Here is a 27673-nt window from a genome sequence, read left to right as displayed (position 1 = left end):
ATCTTGACAATGGGGAAAAAACGTCCTTACTTGACAAAACTATTAGCACTTTGCTAATAGGGGAAAACCCTTTAACATGACCGAAAGTCACCCAGGAATCCGAGTATATAATCTTCCCGATTCTCAGAGAAATCGAAGAAGAGAAAGAGGGATCGAAGAAAAAATTCGGGTATGCTCTCCGCTAACTCCGAATCCTTTTTTAAAAATTTCTGTAAAGGAATGTCCTGTGGAGAGTCCTGAAAAAACCTCCTCTTGACGAGCGTTTAGAAAGCGTCACGCGTCCTAAGAAACGTCCTGAACAGCAAATAAGACGCCTTCTACAAGTCTTTTCTCTCGCAAAGCGTCCTGCCTAGCTTCCACCGAAGCGTCCTGGCGAATGTCCACAAAAGCGTCCTCAAAAGCGTCCTGCTTAAAGTCCTGGAAAGCGTCCTGCTGAGCGTCCTCAAAAAACGTCCTGCTTAGCTACGAGCCTGTCTGAGCAGAGAACACCAAGTCTTCTGAACGACGTTTCGAGAGGAAACTCGTTGAGCGCCCTGATGCATGCAAGGCCCGCCAAGAGGCGTCCTGGCGAGCGACCTTGCCAACATCTCAATGTTATGACGAACCGCGTTTTGCGTATGACGTTGAATATTTTCAAGGGACGTCCTCATGCGAGTCTCCATGGAGAGCCGCACGCTGCTCCTGAAGTGTGCGAACACTAAAGGAATACGTATGGCTTTCGTCTTCAAGACGGGCCTTAAAGACCTTCATACCTTCTTACAAAGACAGTGGCCGCCTGTGCGACAACTTGCGTCTTAGTAATGCAAAAGAACATCTCCAGAAACGCACTCAGCAAAGGAAACGCGAGCGTCCGAAAGACATCCTCGCAAGGTGCTTGCCGAGCGTCCTGGAGAATGTCTCTACTTATAGGACGTCGAGCACCTCAACGGCTTCCTCACGTCTAAATTGCTCTTCTTATGCCGAACCAGAGACATAAGTTGTTTGACTGTGCAAAGCAGCTTGCCGGACGTCAAACTTATCAGCTTGCTTTTTCGAAGTAAAGCGAACGTTACATAACGTATACGGAGCGCCATGAGGAGAGGAGACGAATACTGAGTTGCTCCTCCAAAAGATGGAATCTAGAATGTCCTTGATTACCAATTCTTTTGGAATGCTAGCGAGGATGAAACAGCTCTAACTTCATGAGCGTTCACTCGCAGGAGGCTCAAATCACTCTTCTGGCAAGAAGAATGAGCCTCCTTAATAATGTATAAATGATGTATAAATGAGCGTTCACTCGCAGGAGCTCAAATCACTCTTCTGGAAAGATGAATGAGCCTCCTTAATATGTCCCTTAGGAAAAGAGCCAGTGCATTCTTCGAAAAGGGTAATCTTTCATCCTCTCGTGACGAGAGAGAGGACGTGAAGCGTCCTCTTCTCTAAAGCTTCTTTAGGGGGCGCGAGTCCTTCCGAGAGCTCCAACCCCTGTGTGGGAGGACGCCTCGGAGGACGAGAAGAAACAATCCTTCAAGATTCGTGCACGTGCTCGATCTTCGGCAGCCTGGGAAGCGACAACAGGACCTGCCGAAAGGAAGCCAGATCAGCATGAAAAACCCGTAACCCTCCTTCGGCTTTTGACATGCCCTCTCCCTGGTTTTCTGGGAGTCCGACAGAGGTCTAGGCCTAGAGGCGTTATGGGGCCGATCTGACGTTCCCTCCTAACGAGAGAGAGGACGTGAAGCGTCCTCTTCTCTAAAGCTTCTTAGAGGGCGCGAGTCCTTCCGAGAGCTCCAACCCTTGCGCGGGGAGGACGCCTCGGAGGACGAGAAGCAATCCTTCAAGATTCGTGCACGTGCACGATCTTTAGCAGCCTGGGAAGCGTCAACAGGTTCTGCCGAAGGGACGCCAGATCGGTGGGGAGCCCCCGTAACCCTCTTGCGGCTTTCGACATGCCCTCTCCCTGAGTCCTGGGAGTCCGACAGAGGTCCAGGCCTAGAGGCATTATGGGGCCGATCTGACGCCCCCTCCACAACACAAGGGGCACTACACTTCACAACACTGATTGGAGAGCGAGCACTTTAGTCTAAGATTACTTGATGTAATCCTCTAGCAGACACTTCTTCTAGGCCCGTAAGCCATACCACAGGGTTAGGCAAAATAAAATCTACAGGAGGTTAGAAGGTTCATTATTTCTAACTTCTGTTTACTGTGGAGGAAAACTCCTGATTCTAACACGCTCTGAAATGCGTACATGAATCCTACTTCTTCCGTAATCAGTCACACATTACACTAATTACATTGAACTTATGCAAAGAAAACATGTAAACGCCATATATACTAAGCGAGTGTCTACCGAACGTTCCGGTAGCTTCACCTTACCCCATGCAGACAACAAAGTCTGAAACTAGGCTAACTAGCTTCAGACATCAAATGCAATGAAAAAATTTACGATAGCGTATGCCTAGCCACAAATCCAAGTCAATAATCGAAAGAATAATTAGGATACTTAAGCGGCTAATGAAGTTTCAAAATCCTAGGCGGAGGTCTGTAAACAGTTGTTTACCGACCGGCGACAGAAAAAATATGAATAGAAAATGGGAATAGTTCCTGATATCCGCCTCCCAGCGGCGGGAATGGGTACTACCACCTGGCCGCCCACTGCGTGTGCCGCGAATTTTGAAATTCTGTCGGACTTCGGAGAATACAGCTATATATATATCTGTCAGGTAAGTTTCATGAACAAAACGAAATTTCATATATAATTGTATTCAAATCGCGCTGTGCGCAAAACGGTTAAAGGTAACGAGTTACTTTTTTTTTCGTTGTAATGTACACTAAATTGCGATAATTTTGGTATATAACACATTGTAAAACGATAAAAGCAACACAGAGAAAATATTATCACAAAATAATGCATGAATTCGTAACGCACGTACGTAAACAAATATTTTTTTTCAAAAATTCACCATAAATCTAAATATTGTCCTAGAGACTTCCAATTTCTTTCAAAATGAAGAAAAATGATTGAATATTACTATACTGTAAGAATATTAGCTTACAAATGCAGTTTTCAACCATATCTGACTAGGTAAAGTTGACCGAATGTCGAATTTTTTATATATATATTTTTTTATATGCAATTATTTCGGAAATAAGAAAAGCTACAACCTTCAAATATTTTTTGTTTTATTCTACATGAAATTGCGCACAAATCATTTTTCATATAAAAACTTTATGAAATGCCTTCCTATCTGAAACGGAGCAAATATTCCGAGAATGGAACATACGCATTTCGGAGATTTGTGGCGGAGAATCCGCGCGCGGAGGGAAGGAAAGATTTGTTTTTAAATTCACCATAAATCTAAATATTGTGCTAGAGACTTCGAATTTGTTTCAAAATGAGATAATGACTGAATATTACTAGACTGTAAGAGTTTTAGCTTACAACTGCGTTTTTCTACCATTTCGGTAGAGTCAAAGTTGACCGAACGTGGTTTTTTTTCTATTTATCGTGATTTATATGCAAATATTTCGAAAATGAGAAAAGCTACAACCTTCAATTATTTTTCGTTGTATTCTACATGATATTGTGCACATTTTCATATATAAAACTTTATGTAACAGCTAATTTAAAATGGTGCAAACATTACCACAATCGCACGTATGATTTTTTTCGTAAGAGTTACCGCGCGGACTTAAAGAAAATGTTATTTTTTTCATAAATTCACCATAAATCGAAATATTGTGCCAGAGACTTCCAATTTGTTGCAAACTGAAGGTAAATGCTTGAATATTACTAGAATATAAGCGGTTTAGCTTACAATTGCGTTTTTCGACCATTTCGGTAGAGTCAAAGTTGACCGAAGGTTGAAAATTTGTCACTTATCATTTTTAATATGAAAATATTTCAAAATTGATAAAAGCTACAACCATGGGTTGTTTTTAGTTGTATTGTGCATGAAATTGCGCACATTTTCATATATAAAACTTTATGTAACGGCTAATTTAAAATGGTGCAAACATTACCACAATCGCATGTATGATTTTTTCGGAAGAGTTACCGCGCGGACGTAAGGAAAATGTTTTTTCATAAATTCACCATAAATCAAAATATTGTGCTAGAGACTTCCAATTAGTTGCAAAATTAATTTAAATGATTGAATATTACTAAAATATTAGAGTTTTAGCTTACAATTGCGTTTTTCGACCATTTCGATAGAGTCAAAGTTGACCGAAGGTTGAAACTTTGTCACTTATCGTTATTTATATGAAAATATCTCAAAACTGATAAAAGCTACAATCATGAATATTTTTTTGTTGTATTCTTCATAAAAATGCGCACATTTTCATATATAATACTCCATGTAACGGCTAATTTAAAATGGTACAAAAATTATGTCAAAGTGACGAAATAATTTCCGAGATGTGTCACAGATACTTTTTAGTGCGGCAAGAAAGAAATTCGTGCTTGCGCGCCTGCGTAACGATTATAAACAAAACAATACCTTGATCCATGAACTCCCAGCATCCCCCAAGGCGCGTGATTCAAGAGTTTTTGGCTGGAAGGCCTAAAAGTATTTTTCCGCGAATTTTTAAAAAAACTTTTGTATGTCGACGTAAAATACGTCCAGTCGGCACCCGAGAGACAAAAAATGTCGACGTAAAATACGTCCAGTCGGCGTTTAAGGGTTAAGAACATTTAGAGGAGGAGGGATCAATTCTATTGCACTCCCCTTTACAACCGCAGAGATGGTAGCTCTCCTATCTACTCTGAATAGGATGGCTGTTTTTAGTCGTGCACTCACCTTATCAGTCACTGCTTTTGGTGAAGAGACATGCTGGAGAGTACTTTGATTGTCAGTCAGGTCGGTACTGTCTCAGTCTGTTGACCTCCCAAGTGGCTCGTCAGAACCTCTCGTGTATGGAGGAGTACGATGAACCTCCCATGTGGCTATTCAGAGCCTCTCATGTATGGAGGGGAAGAAGCAGAGTGCAGAGCCGCTGTCCTTCCGGGTAACCCACCTGGGTTGTGGATAAGGACCGATGACTGACGAGCGACGAAGTATCTCTGCACCGATGAAAGAGCCTAACCTACCAGAGCACTCTCTTGGACTCTTGTAGGGAGATTATCAAAGACTAAGATACTTAGAATGTACTAGAACTGCATTTATGTGCTTATACTATCTTTGCTACCTAAGATTCTACAGATTAAAAGGAATTTACTATCTGGCTAACCTAAAGAAACCTCTGAACTAAGAGAATACTACTTCAGCTAACATGAACACACCCTTGACAATAGAGTTACCCACAACACACGGACTAAGAGAATAACCTTCCGACGAGGTGAAATGAGCGTCTCTTAAGTAAAAAAGAAGCAAACACTGAGATGGACTTCCAAGTAGCTGCCTCCAGAATAGAAGACACTGAATAATTCTTTAGAAAGGAAGATGAAGTGGCAATACTCTGTATACTGTGCGTTTGGGGTAGTACCGAGCTTGAAGACAACAAAGAAAAACTCGAAGCCTGGGATATCACCTCCCTCAAAAATTATTTGCATTTTTTTACAGCAGATGGGAAGGATTCCGCAGAGAGACAAATAGTGTATGTGGACGAGGACGAAGTTTTTCAACCTTTGACAAATAGACGTTTAATATTCGCACCAGACATAAAGACATCACTGAATCTCCAGCAATGAACTCTTGCAGAGAAAGAACCCTAAACAAAAAAGGCAGAGGGTTGACTTCCGACTCCGTCTTTGCCATGAATTCCTGAAGAAAAGACAAATACATATCATTTCCTGCATAGGAAACTAGCCTAGAAACTGCCTGAAGCTCGCCCATCCTTCTAGCTGTAGCTAAGGCCATAAGAAAAAGCACTTTCTTAATCAGCTGTCTTATTGTTAGAGCTTCAATTGGTTCAAAAGTCCACTGTTGCTGGCCACTTTCGGAGAACTTGACGTACTACTTCCTCAGCCAACGTCCACTCTCGCCCTAATACCTGACGAGAGCTACTTAACGAATCCACCAGTATGTTGAGACTCCCCGATACAAATTGGGGAAGAAGAGAGACTTTTCGTTCTTCGCACCATGTCAGGACTCTGTGCTATAGTATTGAGTTCTACTGAACTTGTTCCCCCCCGAGTTCTTCAGGTATGACACGGCAGTTACGTTGTCACAAAACAGCCCCGCTACTCTGTTGTGCAGTGGGCTTGAAAAGCACCTGAGGACTTCCTCTATAGCCCTGAGTTCCCAAAGATTTATTGATTCCTCTCATTCCCAATCCGTCCAGAGGCCCAAAGTCTGAGTTTCCTCCAAGGTTGCTCCCCAACCTTGATCTGAGGCATCTGTATACAGATGAACATTGGGAAGAGGAGAATCAACAAACCTTCTGGGTGTCAGATTCACTTCTTCTGACCACCACAGAAGATTCGCCACATCCAGTTGCAGATCGCACAAGCCACTTTTGGAAGCCAAGAAATACACACCAGAATCCGCCTTACTGGATGAAGGAGTAGGAAAAGCGGAGAAGGGGGAAACTAAAGTAGTTTTTTCAGAAACAGTCAGAAGAGTTAGGAGCTAAGGCAAAAGGATTCTGCATTACAGGAACTGAAACACTAACTTGAGACTTTGAACCAAACCGAAAAAGAAGCGATGACGGCAAAACTTTTGCCTGTGCACAGGTTCCACTCGGATCTGAAACCTGAACCCGTCCAGGAGAACAACTGCACATCTGCTATTTTCTCCTCACTGCCTAATTCGTACCTTACCGTCTTTGTGACGCCTAGGTCCTGATCTTGACTAATATTATCAACATTAATTTTATCATCAACACTACAAGGGGGTTGGGTGGGGGGGGATCCTTCACTGCCTGCTCTGCGCCGAGGGGGCAGACAGAACCTACCCACTCAGAGGCTTGTGGTTCTCCATTACCCTTAGCACCCTTTAGGGCTGGTTCTGGAACAGACAGGGGAGCTGAAAAGGAAGAAGGATTAGACATCCTAACATTACTGCTATCCCTATTTGAAAATTGTTGAAAAAGACTAGTTATCAAATTTGTCATCTACTTGCAGTTCTGTCCTCTATCTGTTTGACTACCTCTGAACTCGCTAACTCTTTAGCCTGATCTGTAACGGAAGCCTGGGAAACTAAGGGCAACGAGGAATCTAACCTTTGCCCCCCCATACTAGCCAAAGACTTGCAATGACGGATGTAATCCTCCATCTCTTCTTTGTCCAGTCTGAACATTCATCACAACGAGTCTGCATGTCACACTTCATCTTCCTACATACCTGACAGAATGGATGTCTATCATGTCTCAAGGTACTCGTCCGTCTCTTGCAGGAAGAACAGGAGCAATGAGCGCTAGCTTCCACGGTCGTAGGAGTCGAAGTTGCAGCCGAAGGTGCTTTAGTAGAAGGTGGAAGGGAGGACTTGTCCATGATGACCACCTCGAGTCCTTGAACCAGCGGATCTAAATCCAAAACTTTCCACGTCGAAAATAACAAGGAAGAAACTCAGCAGCAAACTGAAGTCATAAATCCAGGAGAAAAACCTGGTAAATACACTCCAGGTCTTCACCAGCAATCCAAAATACAGAGAGAAGTCAGGCAATAGGATTAAACCTTGCACTGCAGAAGGAAACAACCGTATAGCAGCGCAAACAAAAAGCAAATGATGAGGGTAGGAGTATCGGCACACACCTGTGTCAGCGTTGCCAACCGTCTGTGATGGTAGCTCAAGTGACAAGATTTTACCTGCAGCATTGGAAACACTGGCTGTTTAAATTTCCAACTAGTGGGATTGGTAATTGAAAGCTGTTCGGGCTAAGTAGGATTAGGACAAATTCAGGTGTTCAGGAGTGTATTGCAATATCATTTGTGAGAAGGCACAGCAACTCTATCAGCAGTCTTCGACAGGCAGTGACACGGAAGGCAAGAGGAGGAGGAACCATCATCAACTCCTCAAGGTTTTCAGGCCAGCAAGAGGTGGTTTCACCATTATCAGAGGTGGTTCTGACTAAAGAGTGTTTTTCTGAATGGAGAAATGGCATTGCCAGACATGGAAGCAACCGCAAAATATCCTGTGACCTTCAAGAAAATCATTTGGGACAAGGACTGCCATCCAGAACAGGTGTTCAATTTGGACAAGACTGGCTTGTTCTGGAAGAAGATGGCTTCATGGACATACCTCATGAAAGGTTTAAGGCCCAGAAAGATAAGGTTACCCACATAATGTGTGGCAATGCTGCAGGCTTCATGCTGAAACCATACCTCATTTACAAGGCTGCAAATGCCAGGGCCCTCAAGAATAAGAACAAGCACTTGCTGACTGCGTTTTGAATCCACAACCCCAAGGCCTGAATTACCAGTCCTTAAGTCTAACTTCATCCCTGAAGTTGAGTAATACCTCAACAATTTGGGCATGGAGTTCAAGGTGTTGATTATGGATAACGCTGGTGGGTGGCCACCCTCTTAATCTTTATTACAAGGAAGTCCAGCTTGAGTTCCTCCCTGCCAAGACCACCTCTCTTCTTCAGCCTATGGACCAGGGTATGATCCGTGCCTTCAAGGCCTTCTACATCCAGGAATTCCTTGAGCACCTTGTGAAGGTAATGGATGCTGACAGTGAATTTACGATGGAGTATTAGCATAAATTCACGATTGCCATGTCTGTTTGTCAAAGACTGATCATTGAATGGTATGAAAAAGGATACCCTTAATGTGTGCTGGAAGAAGTTGTGACCAGAGTGTGTTCATGATTATAAGGGCTTCTCCTGGCCATTGATAAGGCAATCCAATTTGGAAGGATTCTTGGTGGAGAAGGCTTCAATGACATCACTGAGAATGAAGTAGGCACCCGCACTGATGCCCATTCTGACCCTCTGATGGACCAGGATTTGGAAGAGCTGATGAAGTCTGCTAGCAAGGAAGAAGACTCAAGGGATAGGGACAAGAAGGAGGAGGATGAGGGGCTGTCTTTGGAACGCCTATCCTTACTTTCGAGGATGACCAACGAGCTGGCTTTGATATGGGATTCCTACATGGAACACTCCATAGTGTTCAAATGCCCTTGATGCAGCAATGGTGCCTTAAGAAGCAACAACAGCAGCTGCCTACCCCCATGTTCATCGAACGGATGAAGAAGGACCCTCCAAAGCCTCCCAGAACCCCTGAAGAAGTGCCTGCCCCAAGCCCCTGAAGAAGTGCTTGAAGAGGCACCTGCAGAAGGGGAAGAGGTGTCCCCAGAGGAGATGTAACTCCTCTGCTTTGCTGTATAGTCACATCTTTATTGTCATTCATTGGACTACACAGCTAATTCATCATATTCATCTTCAGTCAGCATTCATTACCGGTGAGTACCCATATGAATTAATCTTATTATATTATACGTACAGTACCATTATTACATATAATTATTAATATATTATTTAATCTCATTAGTCTTAATTGGAAAATTATCACCATTATAATTATTAATTAACCCTTAAACGCCGACTGGACGTATTTTACGTCAACATTTTTTGTCTCTCGGGTGCCGACAGGACGTATTTTACGTCGACATACAAAAGTTTTTTTAAAAATTCGCGGACAAATACTTTTAGGCCTACCAGCCGAAAACTCTTGAATCACGCGGCTTGGGGGATGCTGGGAGTTCACGGATCAAGGTGTTGTTTTGTTTACAATCGATACGCAGGCGCGCAAGCGCGAATTTCTTTCTTGCCGCACTAAAAAGTATCTGTGACACATCTCGGAAATTATTTCGTCACTTTGACATAATTTTTGTACCATTGTAAATTAGCCGTTACATGAAGTATTATATATGAAAATGTGCGCATTTTTATGTAGAATACAACAATAAAATACTCATGATTGTAGCTTTTATCAGTTTTGAGATATTTTCATATAAATAACGATAATTGCCAAAATTTCAACCTTCGGTCAACTTTGACTCTACCGAAATGGTCGAAAAACGCAATTGTAAGCTAAAACGCTTATATTCTAGTAATATTCAATCATTTACCTTAATTTTGAAACTAATTGGAAGTCTCTAGCACAATATTTTGATTTATGGTGAATTTTTGAAAAAACTTTTTCCTTACGTCCGCGCGGTAATTCTTCCGAAAAAAATCATACATGCGATTGTGGTAGTTTTGCACCATTTTAAAATTAGCCGTTATATAAAGTTTTATATATGGAAATGTGCGCAATTTCATGCACAATACATCTAAAAACAACCCATGGTTGTAGCTTTTATCAGTTTTGAGATATTTTCATATAAATAACGATAATTGCCAAAATTTCAACCTTCGGTCAACTTTGACTCTACCGAAAGGGTCGAAAAATGCAATTGTAAGCTAAAACGCGTATATTCTAGTAATATTCAAGCATTTGCCTTAATTTTGCAACAAATTGGAAGTCTCTAGCACAATTTCTCGATTTATGGTGAATTTATGAAAAAAATAACTTTTTCTTTACGTCCGCGCAGTAACTCTTCCGAAAAAATCATACGTGCGATTGTGGTAATGTTTGCACCATTTTAAATTAGCCGTTACATAAAGTTTTATATATGAAAATGTGCGCAATTTTATGTAGAATACAACCAAAAATAATTGAAGGTTGTAGCTTTTCTCATTTTTGAAATATTTGCATATAAATCACGATAAATAGAAAAAAAAACCACGTTCGGTCAACTTTGACTCTACCGAAATGGTCGAAAAACGCAATTGTAAGCTAAAACTCTTACAGTCTAGTAATATTCAGTCATTTATCTTCATCTTGAAACAAATTCGAAGTCTCTAGCAAAATATTTAGATTTATGGTGAATTTTAAAAAAAATCTTTCCTTCCCTCCGCGAGCGGATTCTCCGCCACAAATCTCCGAAATACGTACGTCCCATTCTCGGAATATTTGCTCCATTTCATATTAGGCATTTCATAGAGTTTTATATATGAAAATGTGCGCAATTTCATGTAGAATAAAACGAAAAATATTTGAAGGGTGTAGCTTTTCTTATTTTTGAAATAATTGCATATAAAATATATATATATAAAAAAATTCGACATTCGGTCAACTTTAACTCGTCAGATATGGTCGAAAACTGCGATTGTAAGCCAATATTCTTATAGTATAGTAATATTCAATCATTTGTCTTAATTTTGAAAGTAATTAGAAGTCTCTAGGACAATATTTAGAATTATGGTGAATTTTTGAAAAAAATATTTGTTTACGTCCGCGAGTTACGAATTCATGCATTATTTTGTGATAATATTTTCTCTGTGTTGCTTTGATCGTTTTACAATGTGTTATATACCAAAATGATTGCAATTTAGTGTACATTACAACAAAAAAAAAGTAACTTGTTACCTTTAACCGTTTTGCGCACAGCGCGATTTGAATACAATTATATATGAAATTTCGTTTTTGCGCTATCATATATCGCATTATTTATATATGATAATGATAATTTTTTTCATTTCTGATGGTTGCATACTAAACTTCAGCCAATGACAAAAAAAGGAGCCAAAAATGAACTCTTAATCTTGAAAACTAAGCGCGCTGTGATTTTTTGAAAAAAATATTTTTTCCGCTTCCGCGCTCACTCCGAAACCCTTCCGGCACACGGGAGACAATTTTTTTTTTACCGCTTCGGCATTTAAGGGTTAATAGTGAATGAATGAAGGATGCAAATGACAAAGCAAAATTTTAAGATTAATACAAGGTCATATAGAACATTACAAATTCACTTCCTTTTTAGTTGCCCACACAGAAAAAAAAACTTTACTTAATTCATCCACTTCAATGCTATAACTTACAAATTGGAGAAATCCTCTGCAGATGATGGCCGGAATACATGAATCTTTGATAAGCATGCAGTTACATCGATGTGATTACCAGGAAACTTTTCTGTCAAAATTTCAGTGATACTGCAAAGAAGTAACACCAATTAATAGTTATGCATGCAAAAGCGCAACAGAACAAATACAATATTGATATATTCAGTATACTTATGAAAACATTTTGTTACCACATTTTTGGGAAAGACATTCACTGATGATCTTGCAAGAAAGCCTTTTTCACTTTTTCTCACTGACAATACTACTATCCTCCAGTTTACATCAGCTAGGGCTGCTATGCTTGATTAGGTGTCTCAAGTACCAATTTTGCTAAAATGTTTATATATTTTAGGATGAAATATCTTATTAATTTAATAAAGAACATGACACAAGATGTAAGGGAGCAATTAGAACAAAATAAAATTACAACTTAATAAACGAGTTTTCAATAAGGCAGCAATGTTTCATTTCCCTTACAATCGCAGTTTTCTCAAGGTTTGTCTTGTAATAAAAACAACAGAATTACTAACCTATGTAACAGATATCTTTGTACATAGAAAAGTCAAATAAAATAAATTCTCAGCATTAACATTTTAGAGGGAGAGGGAGAAAAAAAATAATGAATCGGGGTTTTGGGTAGGACCAAGCTTCTTTCCCAGACCATGGGGCAAACTACATAGATTTGGGACTCTCTGGCTAACCTGTTCTATTTAGACTGTGGTGCCAAGTTACCTTAACATGACACATATGTGTGGGTAAACACATTCACAGTATCATAAATCACACTACATTTCTGTATTACATGCAATACTGTACCACAATACACAAATGACAATAAAAATACTGTATCAGAGGGAGAGAAAGAGTGGTAGGTGCCACATTTTTAAATTGTTAAAAAAGAGCAAAAAGATATGCATGATCTTTATTTATATTGTATGATTTGTGTGCATTTCCCTATCTTGTTAGCATATCAGGCAATTAGGCAGAGTGACTGCAATTGGCTACATTTTTGTTAGGCTAAACAGTACACAACAACAATGTTGTTTTACGAACCATAAGAGGACTGACTTCGCTACCTTGGGCTTAGCTGTACTGTATTTGGAAAGTGGAAGGTTGAGATATTACTGTGGGTATGGTAAATTCACTCCCAGTTCCAGGTGTATTCTTCTTAGTCGGAAATATCACAGGATCTAAGGTAGTGCCTAATCCCATTTTGGGTGTTATCCCTTTACCAGGTAATACTGTTCAAAGACCAAGGGAAGCAGAACTTAATATACTCCCTTCATGTATCACTAAATGTTTTGAAGTTAATTCCAATCAAGAACCAAGGGAGACCTTATACATACTACTACTCTTAACAATTCTAAGAATGTTTATTGCATTACTACACCTGGAAAGTGAAAGTACAGACAACCATGTTCATTCCAGTTATTGAAAGGCTTTAATTGCCATGAGTGTTATGTTTTGTCCTCTGCTGTTAAATCTGTTGAAATAAAACCAATTCTACAGTCATAAAAAACCTGACAACCAGCGTATGTATCACCACATTATATTAATGAGGTAATTAAATGTTTTTCCTTTTCCGGTAAAATCATGTGGGGTTTTAACCAGAACAAATCACAGCTATTAAGATTTGTGGATTAAAAGGCAACTAATTATAGTGGTTGGTCTGGCTCAAAACAAATCCCTTACCTTAAATTAAATGAATAATACAGAGGCTTCCAAATCAATAGTTATTTAGGCTATCAAAAAGTGAGGAGTGGGAAAAAATCAAATGGATTTTTTAAAAACTAAATTATTTTGTTAGACAAATGCATCACTTTACAAAAGAACGATTTACTGGTATTAGTGGGCACTTTAAAGTCTGAACAAGCAAATTTTCCAATCATTTTTTCCCACAACCTGAAAATCAACCTGAAACTGACTTTTTACACTAGAAAAAGTTACTGAATGCAAAGATGCAATATTCAACATGTACTACTTTATTAAAAATCATAATTTTTGATACTAGTACATTCAGCATTCTCTAAAGCACAATGAGGTACTACGTATAATATCATCTCAAACTTCCCAAGAAATTTACAGTAATGCTTAATATGAATTTTTTGGCATATTATACATACTATAGGAATAACATTTCATTTAAGTTCATAGTCAAATATTCAAGATGTTCAGATGTGGGTAAATAAAATAAGGTAAACTTACCGCTCATGCCTGTATGTATTCTCTACATCAATAAAGATCACAGACCTACTGGATCCACCATACTCTTCTGGTAAAACAGTGAGAATAGAGGCATAGAAGCACCACTGAGTTTTCCCAACACCACACGGGCCTAAAAATTGGGGAAAAAATTAACCAAATTGTTGGATCAACTTGTTTGGGGCAACCTGAGCAAGTCAAAAATCACAATCTTTAAAAGTAAATTGTATTTTTCCTAACTATACAAACCTGAAGTCCTTTACATAAGGAATTACTTTTAGCATAGGCTGGAATTACGGACATTAAATTCTTGAACAAGGTGGATAGGCAGTAACTACCGTCTGGTAGGCAGGTAGGCCCGCCTGCCTGGATGTAAACACTCCACTTTGCCTTTCAGCCCAGGTTCAGAATGAGGGGTGGCATGAGGTGGGCATAAATGTAAAGGACCTCAGGTTTGTATAGTTAGGAAAAATACAATTTACTCTCAAAAACTGTGATTTGTTCCTACACGATATACAAACCCTCAATCCTTTACATAAGGAAGACTCACTGATTGGTGGGAGGAATGTGAGTGAGCCTCTAGAACTGACTGGAGTTCTACACACCTGGGCTATTCCTCTTGGTCATAAGAGCAAGTAGGAGTGCCCTGCCTCTGACAACTTGATCAGAGTATATGAGCTGCATGATCAAGAATCAGACTTCTGGGCCTTTTCAAAAAGAGTGAGGAATCGTGACTCATCCGCAAAAGGGCTGTGAAGAATATTTAGTCAGAGGCATAAATGCAAAGTTCTGGGAAGGGTTGCATTATTGCCAGTCTCCTTCCTCCCCTTGCTAAAGGAAGGAGCAGGATTGCTTCTATGTTTCTGAAAAGAAAAATAGAAAGGAAGCTCGATGTGTAAGCTTACCGCATCAATCGCCCAACCAGCCTGTGTAAGTTCAAGTCCTATCCTCAACCTGAAGGAAGAAGAGTAGAAGGACGAGAAGGGGAAGGTGGAGAGGCCAGTCACTCTTGCATCCTTCTTTCCTCTGAAAGGAGCCGGGTAAGCAAACACAACCTGCAAGCATTCACTGGTCCAAGGATAAGAGGTTCCAAGGACCTGTGGGCAGACCCAAAGGAAGAAAGATATAAATATGGTCGCAATGAAACCTCATCTATCTTCCAGTCCGACATATTCTTCGGAGTGATGAAATGTATCCATCCACTGGACTATCCAACTGCAGAGAAGTCTCTCACAATCTCGTAAGACTCGGAGAAAGACATGTCATTGGGCACTTCTGTATTGGCAGTCTGCAGTGGATAAAGGCATCGACACTCAATGAAGAGTGTCGATCCTTCATGGGTACAGCAACACACCAATGGAAAGTCCACAGCGCAGACCACGAAGGACTCGGTCTCGTTAGTAGATGCCGACTGACTGCGCTGTCACGCATCCGAGATGTAGTTACAACATGACACCTGCCTTCTGAAGGGTTATGCTGAGAATAACCATACAAATCATCTATCTTGTTCGCCAGTGATGTTAAGAGACAAGATGATAATTCTTGCGATGTATGTGCACATCAGACGATAGTAAATTGCCTACTAAAGGGCGACGTCCCTGTGATGGCAAGACAAAAGTTTCTCATCAGTAGTTGAATCTCAACCAAGGAGAAACAATACTATATTACTAGTGAATGACTAAGGTGAATGTGGACCTATGTCTTCACAGTTGAATCAAGAAAAATAAAATCTCAAGATTCTGATCATAAAAAAAGTCCCGTCGATGACCCCAACCAGTGAAGATGGCTTTAATCCTTGTTGTTTTACAGAGGACTCAAAAAGCTAATCCTCTATTTCATTGCTGCTCAGCAAGAGTGTCAGAGTTAGCAATGAGGGCGGAGAGTCTTTTAGTAATGAAAACACAGGAAATGTACTGCCTGAAGAACTGCTTCTTGTGGGTTGGATCAAGGAGGAAGTTTCTATTTATTTTGGAAGCAGAGCTAGTTGGGTGGGAAACAGGCGAAGTCTTCTGATATTCATTTACAATTCGGGGTGAACAAAGAATAAGTGAACCCCTTACAAATTAGGATATGTATATTAAAAGACAAAACTCAAATTGTCTGAAGATAATCATTCTGCGTCATCGCAGCAGCCGATGGGGCAGGTATGATGGAACAGAAGACTAGGCTACAGACTTCTGTTATACTGTGGGTAAACAGATTGATGATAACGAGCCTAATGAGATATAACTGTCTGAAATTTTCGCAACGGTAAATGTGGTGCAGGAGAGATGGGCATTATGTGAGAATTCTGATCCAACCAGAGACCTAAGTCTGTGATTGCCAAGTAGAGAGCTTTGAATTGGTAGTTAATCGTTGACAGAGAAACAATACCAAACCGAAAAGAATCTCGGAGAGCGAGCAGTACTTAGACGGAGCCTTTATACCACTTGCTCGACTTGTCATACTGAGTTACCTGGTAGTGCATTCCATGAAGGAATGCCTTCGGCTAGAACCATTGAGCATAAACAAGATACACTCAAGCATCTGCATTTCAACTGAAATGGGAGGGAAGAAAACTCTCTAATTTAGTGATAATGCAAATGCTGTTGTGCTGTTGGTCAACAATACTATTAGTTATCTCAAAATCAAAACCAGTAACTCTTGGGAGATCTGAAAATGGTCATTAGGCTACTCATTTTGAAAACTCTAGAGAGGCTATTAGCTATCACATTATCCTTTTCTCTTACTTTTTCCGTTTTCTGATCTCAGATTAAAACTTTGAAATGCTAAAACACCTCTTGCGTTTTCTCAAAACTAATTTCTCTCAGTAACACTGTCACATCGAACACTGGCGGTGGCCAAGGTGCGGGGCGTTCTTTATAATTCTGAAGTAAATTTACTTCTGAAGCAAATTTACATCCATTGCCTTTGCTCTAATCTTACCTACATTAATTACATTATGCAGATTTCCCCTCTTCTCTAACATTGGAAAAGGAGGAACCTTCTTTCTGGACTAGTACTAAAACTTCATCTCTTACACAGAAATTTCTCTTTCGCTCTAAGATCATGTTTCCGTTTAGTTCCCCCTTGACTCCCGTTCTCCTTCGCTAGTTGCCAACCATCTCTTAAACTGTTTTTATAATACTCAAGATTAATTATGTAATCTTCTCTACCCTTACTTCTAGACAAAGGTCCGACCATATTGATAAATACATTCTCAAAAGATTCGACTACTGAAGGAATATTACACAACGGAGCTCTGGGAATTACTAATTGTTCGGTGATTTCCTCTTGACCACCTGACTTGGGACGAACATAACGACACAAAACTTCGTCCTTTAAACAAAAAGTTTCCTTACACACATCATCGAGATCATCATCCAGCTCACACTAAAAAATTTGGGTTAGTGTCTCATCCTCTCCCTGCAACTTGACTAGCTCACCCTTATCCAAAATGTTAGAGCCTAATTCATCGCCGTAACTAGTACTAAATACCGGTACATTTACTACGTTACTCTCGACAGCTACACCTTCCGTTTGGCTATCACTGTCAACGATAGAGTTAGGTCTCTCAGCCACACTCATGCCGAGATCAATCTCGCCACCTCTATTACACTCGTTCGAATCCACGAACTCACTCACGTTCGAATCCACGAACTCACACTCGTTCAAATCCATGAACTCACTCTCGTTCGAATCTACGAACTCACTCTCGTTCAAATCCACGAACTCACTCTCGTTCAAATCCACGAACTCACTCTCGTTCGAATCCACGAACTCACTCTTGTTCGAATCCACGAGCAAATTATGACCGTAGTCTATGTCTGTATCTAAACCCGACCTAGTTACTACCATTTCAGGCACTGGAATATCCCTCACAACAGGATTCACATTCTTGGATAAAACCAAGTCATTACCGACAATAATGTCAACGCCATCCACGGGCAAACTGTCAACTACTGCAAGTTTCACTTCTGACACTACCTAACTTTCTAAGTTCAATCTCAACAATGGACAAAGAACACAAGTGTTAGGAAATCCACCTAACATGACTTTTTCTTCCATGTTGATTTCTGCCCTGTTCAGCACACTCTCTCTCCTAATCAGTGAGACAGCAGCTCCTGTGTCTCGAAGCAAGACCACCTCTCTCAAATCTACTCCTCCAAGAGAGGAAACTACGCCTTCTGACAGAAATTCTCCAAAAAATTTCCCAGTTTCTCTCATCACATCATTCCTACTTGACGAAAGGTTAATTAGCGATACTGGTTTCTTACCGTCCTTCCTTTCTACTGCACAATTTCTCGCTAAATGCCCTTTCCCATTACATCGGAAACAAGTTAATTCTGAGCCACTAGACGCCATTTTACTCTTACAAACCTTAGACGTATGACCAGGTTTTCCGCATGTATAACAGGAATAGTCACTTTTACTTGCATTGCTATTGCTAGGACTGAAACCTTTACAATTTTGTACTCTACCAGACGAAGGATCATTTCGTTTCATACTAACACTCAAATTATGAGTTAGACTATATTCGTCAGCTAGCCTAGTTGCTCCTGCAAAAGATACTTCTCTCCTATCTTCTATATAAAGTTTAATCTCAGGGGATACGTTATCTTTGAAGTTTTCTAACAACACTAAGTTCTTCAAACCATCAAAATCCTTGACTTTAGCAGAAGTTAACCAATCAAAAAACAGCCTTTCTAACTTCTTACCTTATTCTACATACGTAATATTTTCGTCCTTTCTCAAATTTCTAAATTTCTTATGGTGCGCCTCCAGTACTAGCCTATACGCGCTAAGAACAGTTTCTTTCACGATATCGTAATTATCACATTCCTCCTTAGACATGCAACTATACACAGTAAGCGCCCTACCACTCAAAACTGACTGTAAATATAAAGTCCACTTTTCTTTAGGAGAACCTACTCTTTCCATTAACTTCTCAAAACACATGAAATATTTCGTTACATCTTCCTCATCAAACTTTGGTACTAATTTCAGCACTGTACTCATACCTAATGTATCAGCTTCGTTTTCGTTCTCGCCTGTCCGACTGTTACAAGTACTTTCCCTTAACCGAGCAATTTCCAACTCATGCATACGTTCTTTCTCTCTTTCTTCCTGCTCATGCATACGCTCTTTCTCTCTTTCTTCCTGCTGCATTACCAACATTTCTCTCTCTTGCTGCGTTTTCATTACTTCTCTCTCAGCCGCTCTTTCATCTCTCTCATAATTTTCTCTTTCTTTCTTCTCAACATACTCACGGAGATCATTACCCTCTAGACCTAGTAGCTTACCCGACTCAATAAACTCTTTCACCTTCTCACTCATCATGGTTCTTTCTATATTCCCCCTGTTTCAAACTGTTAATGCTGGATATATTCTAAGCAAGGTCACCACAATGTTACGAACTGACTAGAGGTCCGCTTCAGGTTCAATATCATTATAAACAAAAAGAATTCAACACCAACAGTTGAAACTGGGGATACGAATATAGAAAGAAACACTAACACAACAAAGGTTTATTTACAAGTTTACTAACAAAGATAAATGCAGAATGGTGTCTCTTATTTACATAAAAAAGTAAAATCTTACACTGCATGAACTGCGGGAACAGTGAGGTAATGAAAGTACTTGCCGACCAGTTTTGCAACTCGAAACGATGGCTTCACAGAAGGAGAACTCTAATTGTAGATGCCTTCTTGCCTCCGTATTGCAGAAAATAATGTCTATTCTTGATACTTGAAGGGCAGGAACTCCCCAAAACCTATAGCAGAACGTTTCTTCTCTGAAGTCTTGCTCAATGTCGATATAACTCGGTCGTCCACCCCTGAAGACGACTTGACCAGAATTCGACCAATTCTCAAGCGCCTTTTTCTCTCTGATCTCTCCTAGGTTCCTTCTTCTCTTATCTCTCTCTGACAATCTCTGCTGCTGATCTCTGTTACTGAGCTCTCACTGATCTGATCTGTGACTCTTACTAATGATCTCTTACTCTGTGACTAACTGATGATCTGCTTCCTCCTACTTCGTCTGTCGTATTTATACGGCATTCTGGGGGCGGGGCCTACGGCGAGAGTCACAGACTCCCGAGATTACCGGAACTTCTTAAAAGAATCTAGACAAGATATTGCATCAGAAATCGTGGCGTTCCTCACGTCACGTTGGTGCCTGTCAAGTTCCACAAAACTCCTGCCGATTCTAGAACCCTGTTTCAAACTGTTAATGCTGGATATATTCTAAGCAAGGTCACCACAATGTTACGAACTGACTAGAGGTCCGCTTCAGGTTCAATATCATTATAAACAAAAAGAATTCAACACCAACAGTTGAAACTGGGGATACGAATATAGAAAGAAACACTAACACAACAAAGGTTTATTTACAAGTTTACTAACAAAGATAAATGCAGAATGGTGTCTCTTGTTTACATAAAAAAGTAAATTCTTACACTGCATGAACTGGGGGAACAGTGAGGTAATGAAAGTACTTGCCGACCAGTTTTGCAACTCGAAACGATGACTTCACAGAAGGAGAACTCTAATTGTAGATGCCTTCTTGCCTCCGTATTGCAGAAAATAATGTCTATTCTTGATACTTGAAGGGCAGGAACTCCCCAAAACCTATAGCAGAACGTTTCTTCTCTGAAGTCTTGCTCAACGTCGAAATAACTCGGTCGTCCACCCCTGAAGACGACTTGACCAGAATTCGACCAATTCTCAAGCGCCTTTTTCTCTCTGATCTCTCCTAGGTTCCTTCTTCTCTTATCTCTCTCTGACAATCTCTGCTGCTGATCTCTGTTACTGAGCTCTCACTGATCTGATCTGTGACTCTTACTAATGATCTCTTACTCTGTGACTAACTGATGATCTGCTTCCTCCTACTTCGTCTGTCGTATTTATACGGCATTCTGGGGGCGGGGCCTACGGCGAGTCACAGACTCCCAAGATTACCGGAACTTCTTAGAAGAATCTAGACAAGATATTACATCAGAAATCGTGGCGTTCCTCACATCACGTCAGTGCCTGTCAAGTTCCACAAAACTCCTGCCGATTCTAGAACCCTGTTTCAAACTGTTAATGCTGGATATATTCTAAGCAAGGTCACCACAATGTTACGAACTGACTAGAGGTCCGCTTCAGGTTCAATATCATTATAAACAAAAAGAACCATCATGAGAACAGGTGCTTCCAACACACGCGCGAAAGCATCCGTGCTGTAGAACTTCTCGAAGATGCGTTTTCCTTTCCTTTAACACGTAATTCTTTGCTATGGAGCGATTACCATTACATATATATATATGTATATATATATACAGTGGTTCCCCGTATTCGCGGGGGATGCGTACCAGACCCCCTGCAAATAGTTAGAATCCGCGAATGTTTGGAATCCCCCTCTAAAAGTGCTCATAAACTCCTATCCTGAACATGCAAACACCAAAATATCCCTAAAAAGACCATCCTTCATCAAATATACATAAAATATCCTATTATGGTTCATATTAATCTTTGAAATATTATTAATACTGTTTTAAAGTAAATCTTACATTTTATGGTTATACATAAATACATACTATGTACGTACTGCATGACTTAGTTACGTATGTGAAAATAATTCAGTCCCCCCATAAGTATTCAGTCATGCACGTTTTCTTTCATACTGTTATTAGTTGAGACATCCATTTTCTTTTTACAAAGGAAGCAATTGTATGTGAAATCACAAATACCAAATGTCTACTTAAAGTATTATCCTACATCAAATATACCATTGAATTGGTATTATTAATATCATTTTAAAGTCATCTTAAACATTTTACCATTAGAAATATATAAACAGCCAATAGCAAAGAGAGAGAGAGAGAGAGAGTGAGAGAGAGAGAGAGAGAGAGAGAGAGAGAGAGAAATAACTCCTTACGGTTTCAATAGATTGAAATGAACGTCTGTAGGCAACTTTTTTCCCCTCCCATAAAATACATATATTTCTCCAGAGAAGAGAGAAAAGAGAGGAGTGCAATTATGTTGTCTGTCTATCAATTCTTTTGCTGAGAGCGAGAGAGATAAAGGAAGAAATAGAAACACCAAATGTATGACAAGTATCTTGTGGGAGAGAGAGGAGAGAGAGAGAGAGAGAGAGAGAGAGAGAGAGAGAGAGAGAGAGAGAGAGAGAGAGTTGTCCTTACAGTATTTAAAAGAGAGAAATGGAATGATTATTGTATTTAAAATACTCAGATATGAATTTTTGTACTTACAGTTAATAGGTATTATTATTTTTGGAAAATATTAATGGTTAAAACGATTACTACATTTTCCTGCCATGAAAATGATCTCATCTCAGTAAGAGAGAGAGAGAGAGAGATTACATAAAAACCATTAAATTCGTTGACCATTGTATGGCATTGTTACTTTTCCCAGCTCCGAGCATCACTGGGATTATGGAGGGTATGGGAAATTGATACAGAAAAAGACGAAGGGAAGAATTTTCATTTGAAATTAGTTATCGTATTATTACTACTTCTATTATTATTATTATTATTATTTGAAATAAAATAAACACGTGCATTTACCATAAAAATTATCTCATTTCATCTCGGTAAAAGAGAGAGAGAGAGAGAGAGAGAGAGAGAGAGAGAGAGAGAGAGAGAGAGAGAGAGAGAGAGAGAGAGAGTGTGTGTTTATCTCTCTGTTCTCTCAAAAATACTTATAACACTTCCAGCGAAAGAGAGGGAGGGAGTTACCACTATGGGACACATTATTATTTGTGTGTCAAAAAGAGAGAGAGAGAGAGAGAGAGAGAGAGAGAGAGAGAGAGAGAGAGGGGAATTTCACGAGCACTTGATGGCAACAGCACAACAGCTCCTTCCCCCTCCTGTCACTTAACTTGATACATATGACAGTTTTAGTACCTGGAGTTAGAGAAAGAATACTGGGATTTCCTTCATTCTTCCATAATTTTTTAAATTTATAAGCTAAAATCTTACTAATTCACTATGGTACTTTCTTTAATGAATTGATATTATTGCTGTATAAATGAATATTTGAAAATAGTAAAACATATTTTGTCATACAAAAAAAAACACATCTTTGTAGTAGAGAGAGAGAGAGAGAGAGAGAGAGAGAGAGAGAGAGAGAATTATTATTTTTATTATATGATATCATTTAAACTTATTAAACTTACTAATACAGTATTAATCAAAATTAATATTTGAAAATTAGTAAATCATTTTTGTATCATAAAAATGTATTTAGTCATGAAAATAAACATCAAAATACACTAATTAGTGATTATTTTCGCTGGAAAATTCCACAAATGAGCGAGTCCGTCCGCGAATAATTTCTAGATAGGTTCCAAAGAAAAATCCGCGAATGTGTGAGTCCGCGAATCCGGAGAACGCAAATACAGGAGGGGGACCACTGTATATATTATATATATATATATATATATATATATATATATATAGTATATATATATATATATATATATATATATAGTATATATATATATATATATATATATATATCTAATATATATATATATATATATATTATATATATATTATAATATAATATATATATATAATATATATATATAATATAGTATATATAATATATATGAATTATATATATAATATATATTATATATATATATATATATATATATATATAAGGGATTTTGACGTAGGAAAAATCTATTTCTGGGTGATTGGCTCGTGTCGCCCTATGAAATATCCTTAAGATCATTATTTCTAGGCAAAATTAATCTAAAATTACCAGAGAAAAAATAAAATCAGAAAATGGCAGTAAAACTGACTCGCTCACTCTATAAAAGAAGTGTCGGTATGGGAATAGAGGCGAGTGGGATCACTACCACGAGTCATTTACATTTAGACCTTCCAACATAAAATCCCCACCAGAGAGAGCTGATACTAAGGTGATGCGGCCGCTACTACTACTACTACCGACGCCACGGACAGCAGGCGCCCCTAGCGGTCATCCTTAATCTATGAGCATCTTGTCCTGTAGGGTGGTAAAAGGAAAAACAGGGTGGGTTTCATAGGGCGACACGAGCCAATCACCCAGAAATAGATTTTTTTTCCTACGTCAAAATCCCTTTTCTGGGCTCAGCTCGTGTCGGCCTATGAAATAGTACCAGAGAAACAGACAAGATGGGAATAAGGACAAATGAAACCCAATAGTAAAAAAGGTAATATAATATAAGTGAATCAGGGACATTACAGTATACAAACAAAAGTACTTAAAGCTAACTTATACTAAACAATGGCATGGTAAAGAAAGCAATCAATATAAAGTACTTAAAATTAACTTATATTAGACATGGTGATACATAATAGTGTAATGGCAAGGACAATATAGAAATGATTCACTTAATTAAGATATTTACAAAATATACAAACTCATTGTGTTCTACCCTAGCATAAAAAATAAGGGTAGAAACACTGAAGTACATTATATGTACAATAACGTGGATGTCCCTAGCAAAAAAATAAGGGACAATCCACCAATATGATTCTAGCGGCTAAGGCTAGCGTCCCGAGTAGCATGGCAATAGGGTGAGGACATGTTTGGACGAGGTAGGTAGGAAAAGGAGACCTGGATCTATACTAGACTACTGTGCAGTATCAGGGAAACAATGTTTCCCGCTGCTACTGCAGAAAATTTTAAAGATTCCAAGGACTTCAGGTAATGACGTTTAAAGACTGTCGGTGATTTCCATCAGTATACTTTTTAAGATCCTCAAAGTTCATATGTTGGAAATAATTAAGTGAGTGGCTACTCCTCTGATGTCATGTGCTTTTGGAAATGAATCAGGGTTGGCTTGTTTAATGAAGTAAAGGATCTGTTGTCTGATTCCTATTCACCGATACAAAGTGCCACCTTTTTCTCTCCATAAAGAGAGAACCTGAGGATCTAGAGGATGTACGAGATAGAAGGCTCTTAAAGTTGATACTGGGCAGAGAGAAGGATCTTGCGGAAGTGGGATGACTTTCCAAGGAGCCCACCTTGCAAGGGGATCCTCATTTTTTGCTAAAAAGCTACGATCCGGGGAAAGTAGAACTTCTCCTGAGGGGAGAAATTCCACATGACCCGCATCTCTGGATAGAGCCGACAGTTCTGAAATTCTGGCTCCTGAAGCCAGGCTTAACAAAAATAACGTCTTTCTAAGAAGCATCATGAATGTGCAAGACGAGTTGTCAGTATCTGAGGCTAGTTTGAGGACATCATTTAAGAACCCATGAAACTGCAGTAGGCCTTTGAGAAGGTCTGAGTCTAGCACAGGCTTTGGGAATAGACGTAAAGTAAGATTCTGTTAGGTCTATTTGGAAACCCAACTGAAAGATTTTCTTCAAAAGCGATTTATTAGTAGTAATAGTGCTAGTGCTGCTAAACCTTTTTCAAACAAGGACCTGAAAAAGGATATAGCTAAGTTAACTGTCATGGTTGTAGTGTTTGATTCATTCAGGAAGGATGCTAATTTTTTAACAGCTGAGTCATATTGTCTAATAGTTGACTCTCTTTTGTCTGATTCTAGAAAGAGGATGTTTTGTGGATCAATGTTAGCATCTTTTTTAGCCGCAAACTTCATGAAGTCCATAAAGTTAGGGTCTGGAGAATTCCTGAGGAAGCGAACACAGTCCTCATTTGTACTGATGCGACAACTTGGGATTGGGAATACGTTGAGGTCGGAGACCAATTCCAGAAGCAGAGGATACCAGTGCTTTTTTGGCCAGTCTGGAGCAATCAGAGCTACTAGTCCCTTGAAAGTCCTCAGCTTGCTCAAGACTTTCAAAAGAAGATTCACTGGAGGAAATATATAGATTTCCTCCATTGATTCCAGTCTAACGGACAGGGCGTCCGTGCATAGGCCAGAGGGTCCAGGTTGGGGGGGGCCACATAGCAAGGGAGCTTGTGGTTCGCTTGTGAGGCCCGAAGAGATCTACTTGGAGGCTGGAACTCTCTGGCATAGCCACTGGAATGACCTGTCGTCTAGGACCATTCTGATTCCAGGGGACTGGACCGGGACGAGCGTCTGCTATCACATTTCTTACCCCCGCCAGGTGAGTGGCGGACAGATGCATCTGTGCTTGTCTGCTAGCGCAAAGATGGCTATCATGACATGATTCACGTATTTGGATTTGGACCCTCCTCTGTTGATGCAATGTACTACCACTGCACTGTCCAAAACTAGTCTTAGATGAGACTTCTTCGGGGGAAGGAGTCTCTTCAGGGTAAGAAATACTGCCATTGCTTTCAGGATGTTTATGTGGAGCTGGCGGAACTGAACTGACCAAGTCCCCTGAACTTGTTTGAATTGAGAATATCCCCCCCAACCGGACAGGGAGGCATCCGTGTGAAGGGTTAACACGGAAGGGATATTGAAGGGGTACCAATTTGGCAAGATTCTCACTTTTGTCCATGGCCGGAGCTGGTTGCGAAGGATCTGTGGAATTACTGACAACTTGTCCCGAGATTTGACGTTTGCTCTCGATCGCCAAACTCGATTTATATCTTTCAGCCTTGCTTTCAGGAGGATGTCTGTCACTGAGGCAAACTGAAGAGAACCTAGGATTCTTTCCTGGTTTCTCCTTGATGTTTGCTTGCATTTAGAGAAAATTGCCTCACAGACTTGGCTATTCTTTTCTTTTGACCACTGGAATGACAGATTGTGGAAGACAAATCCCATTGGATTCCTAGCCACTGAAAATGAGACTCCGGAGCGAGTCTGGATTTCGATTTGTTTATCTGGAACCCCAGATATTCCAGAAATTGTACTACCTTCTTCATGGCTTTGAGACATTCCTCGACCGTTGGTGCCCAGATCAACCAATCGTCGAGGTATGCTGCTACCATTATCCCCTGAGTTCTCAACTGTTGAACTACCACTTCTGCTATTTTCGTGAATACCCTGGGGCTACATTCAGACCGAAGGCATCACTTGAATGAGAACTTCTGATTTCCTAGTTTGAAGCCTAGGAATGGACGGAAGTGTCTGGCTATAGGGATATGCATTATGCGTCTGTAAGATCGATAGAGGTTGTGACGGCCCCACGGGGAAGTAAGGTCCGTACCTGCGAGATGGTGAGCATTTTGAACTTGTCGCAACGAATGAAAGAGTTAGCTTTGACAAGTCTAAAGATTACCCTTCTTTTAGTTGAGCCTTTCTTTGGCACGCTGAATAAGCTACCTTGAAATTTTAGATGCTTGACTCTCGCAATGCTCCTTTCTGAAGGAGTTCCTCCGCATAATCTGTTAACTCCTTTGATGGTACTTGATAGAATGATTTGATTGGAGGAGGATCTTTGATCCAGCTCCAACCCAATCCTTTTGGACACGATGCTCTGTGCCCATTTGCTGAACCCCCACCTGTGACGGAAGAGGAACAGCCTCCCTCCTACCTGGGGAGCCTCACTGTTGTTGAGCGGGTTGACCTCCGCGCCCTCCTCTGAAGTGCTTGCCTCTTGCAGCTCTTCCTGTGCCACGCTGGCGAAAGTGGCCTCTCGCCCTGCTACCCCTAGAGAACCTGTTGAAGGTTGGGTAGGCCTGGCTTTCATACATTGAATTGAAGGCCGGCGAGACTGCATAAGAGGTGGAAGGTTGACTTTGAGGAGACAACAGGAGAATAGGCTGTGTCTGCTTCGAGGTTTGACGGCTGTCCTGTT

At 40.0% G+C, this 27673-nt stretch overlaps 1 protein-coding gene across 1 annotated transcript in view; it reads right to left on the bottom strand.

The window, feature by feature from the left end:
• The window catches only part of LOC135217661 (DNA repair protein RAD51 homolog 2-like), a 198034-nt gene that overhangs the window by 84515 nt on the left and 85846 nt on the right, over positions 1 to 27673 (bottom strand). Inside the window, 2 exon segments of the mRNA XM_064253628.1 lie at positions 11791 to 11901; positions 14017 to 14146. Coding sequence (XP_064109698.1) covers positions 11791 to 11901; positions 14017 to 14146 — 241 coding nt within the window.

This window comes from Macrobrachium nipponense, chromosome 7, assembly GCF_015104395.2.
Source record: "Macrobrachium nipponense isolate FS-2020 chromosome 7, ASM1510439v2, whole genome shotgun sequence".
Taxonomy (NCBI): domain Eukaryota; kingdom Metazoa; phylum Arthropoda; class Malacostraca; order Decapoda; family Palaemonidae; genus Macrobrachium; species Macrobrachium nipponense.
This window is presented reverse-complemented; position numbering and strand designations above follow the sequence as displayed.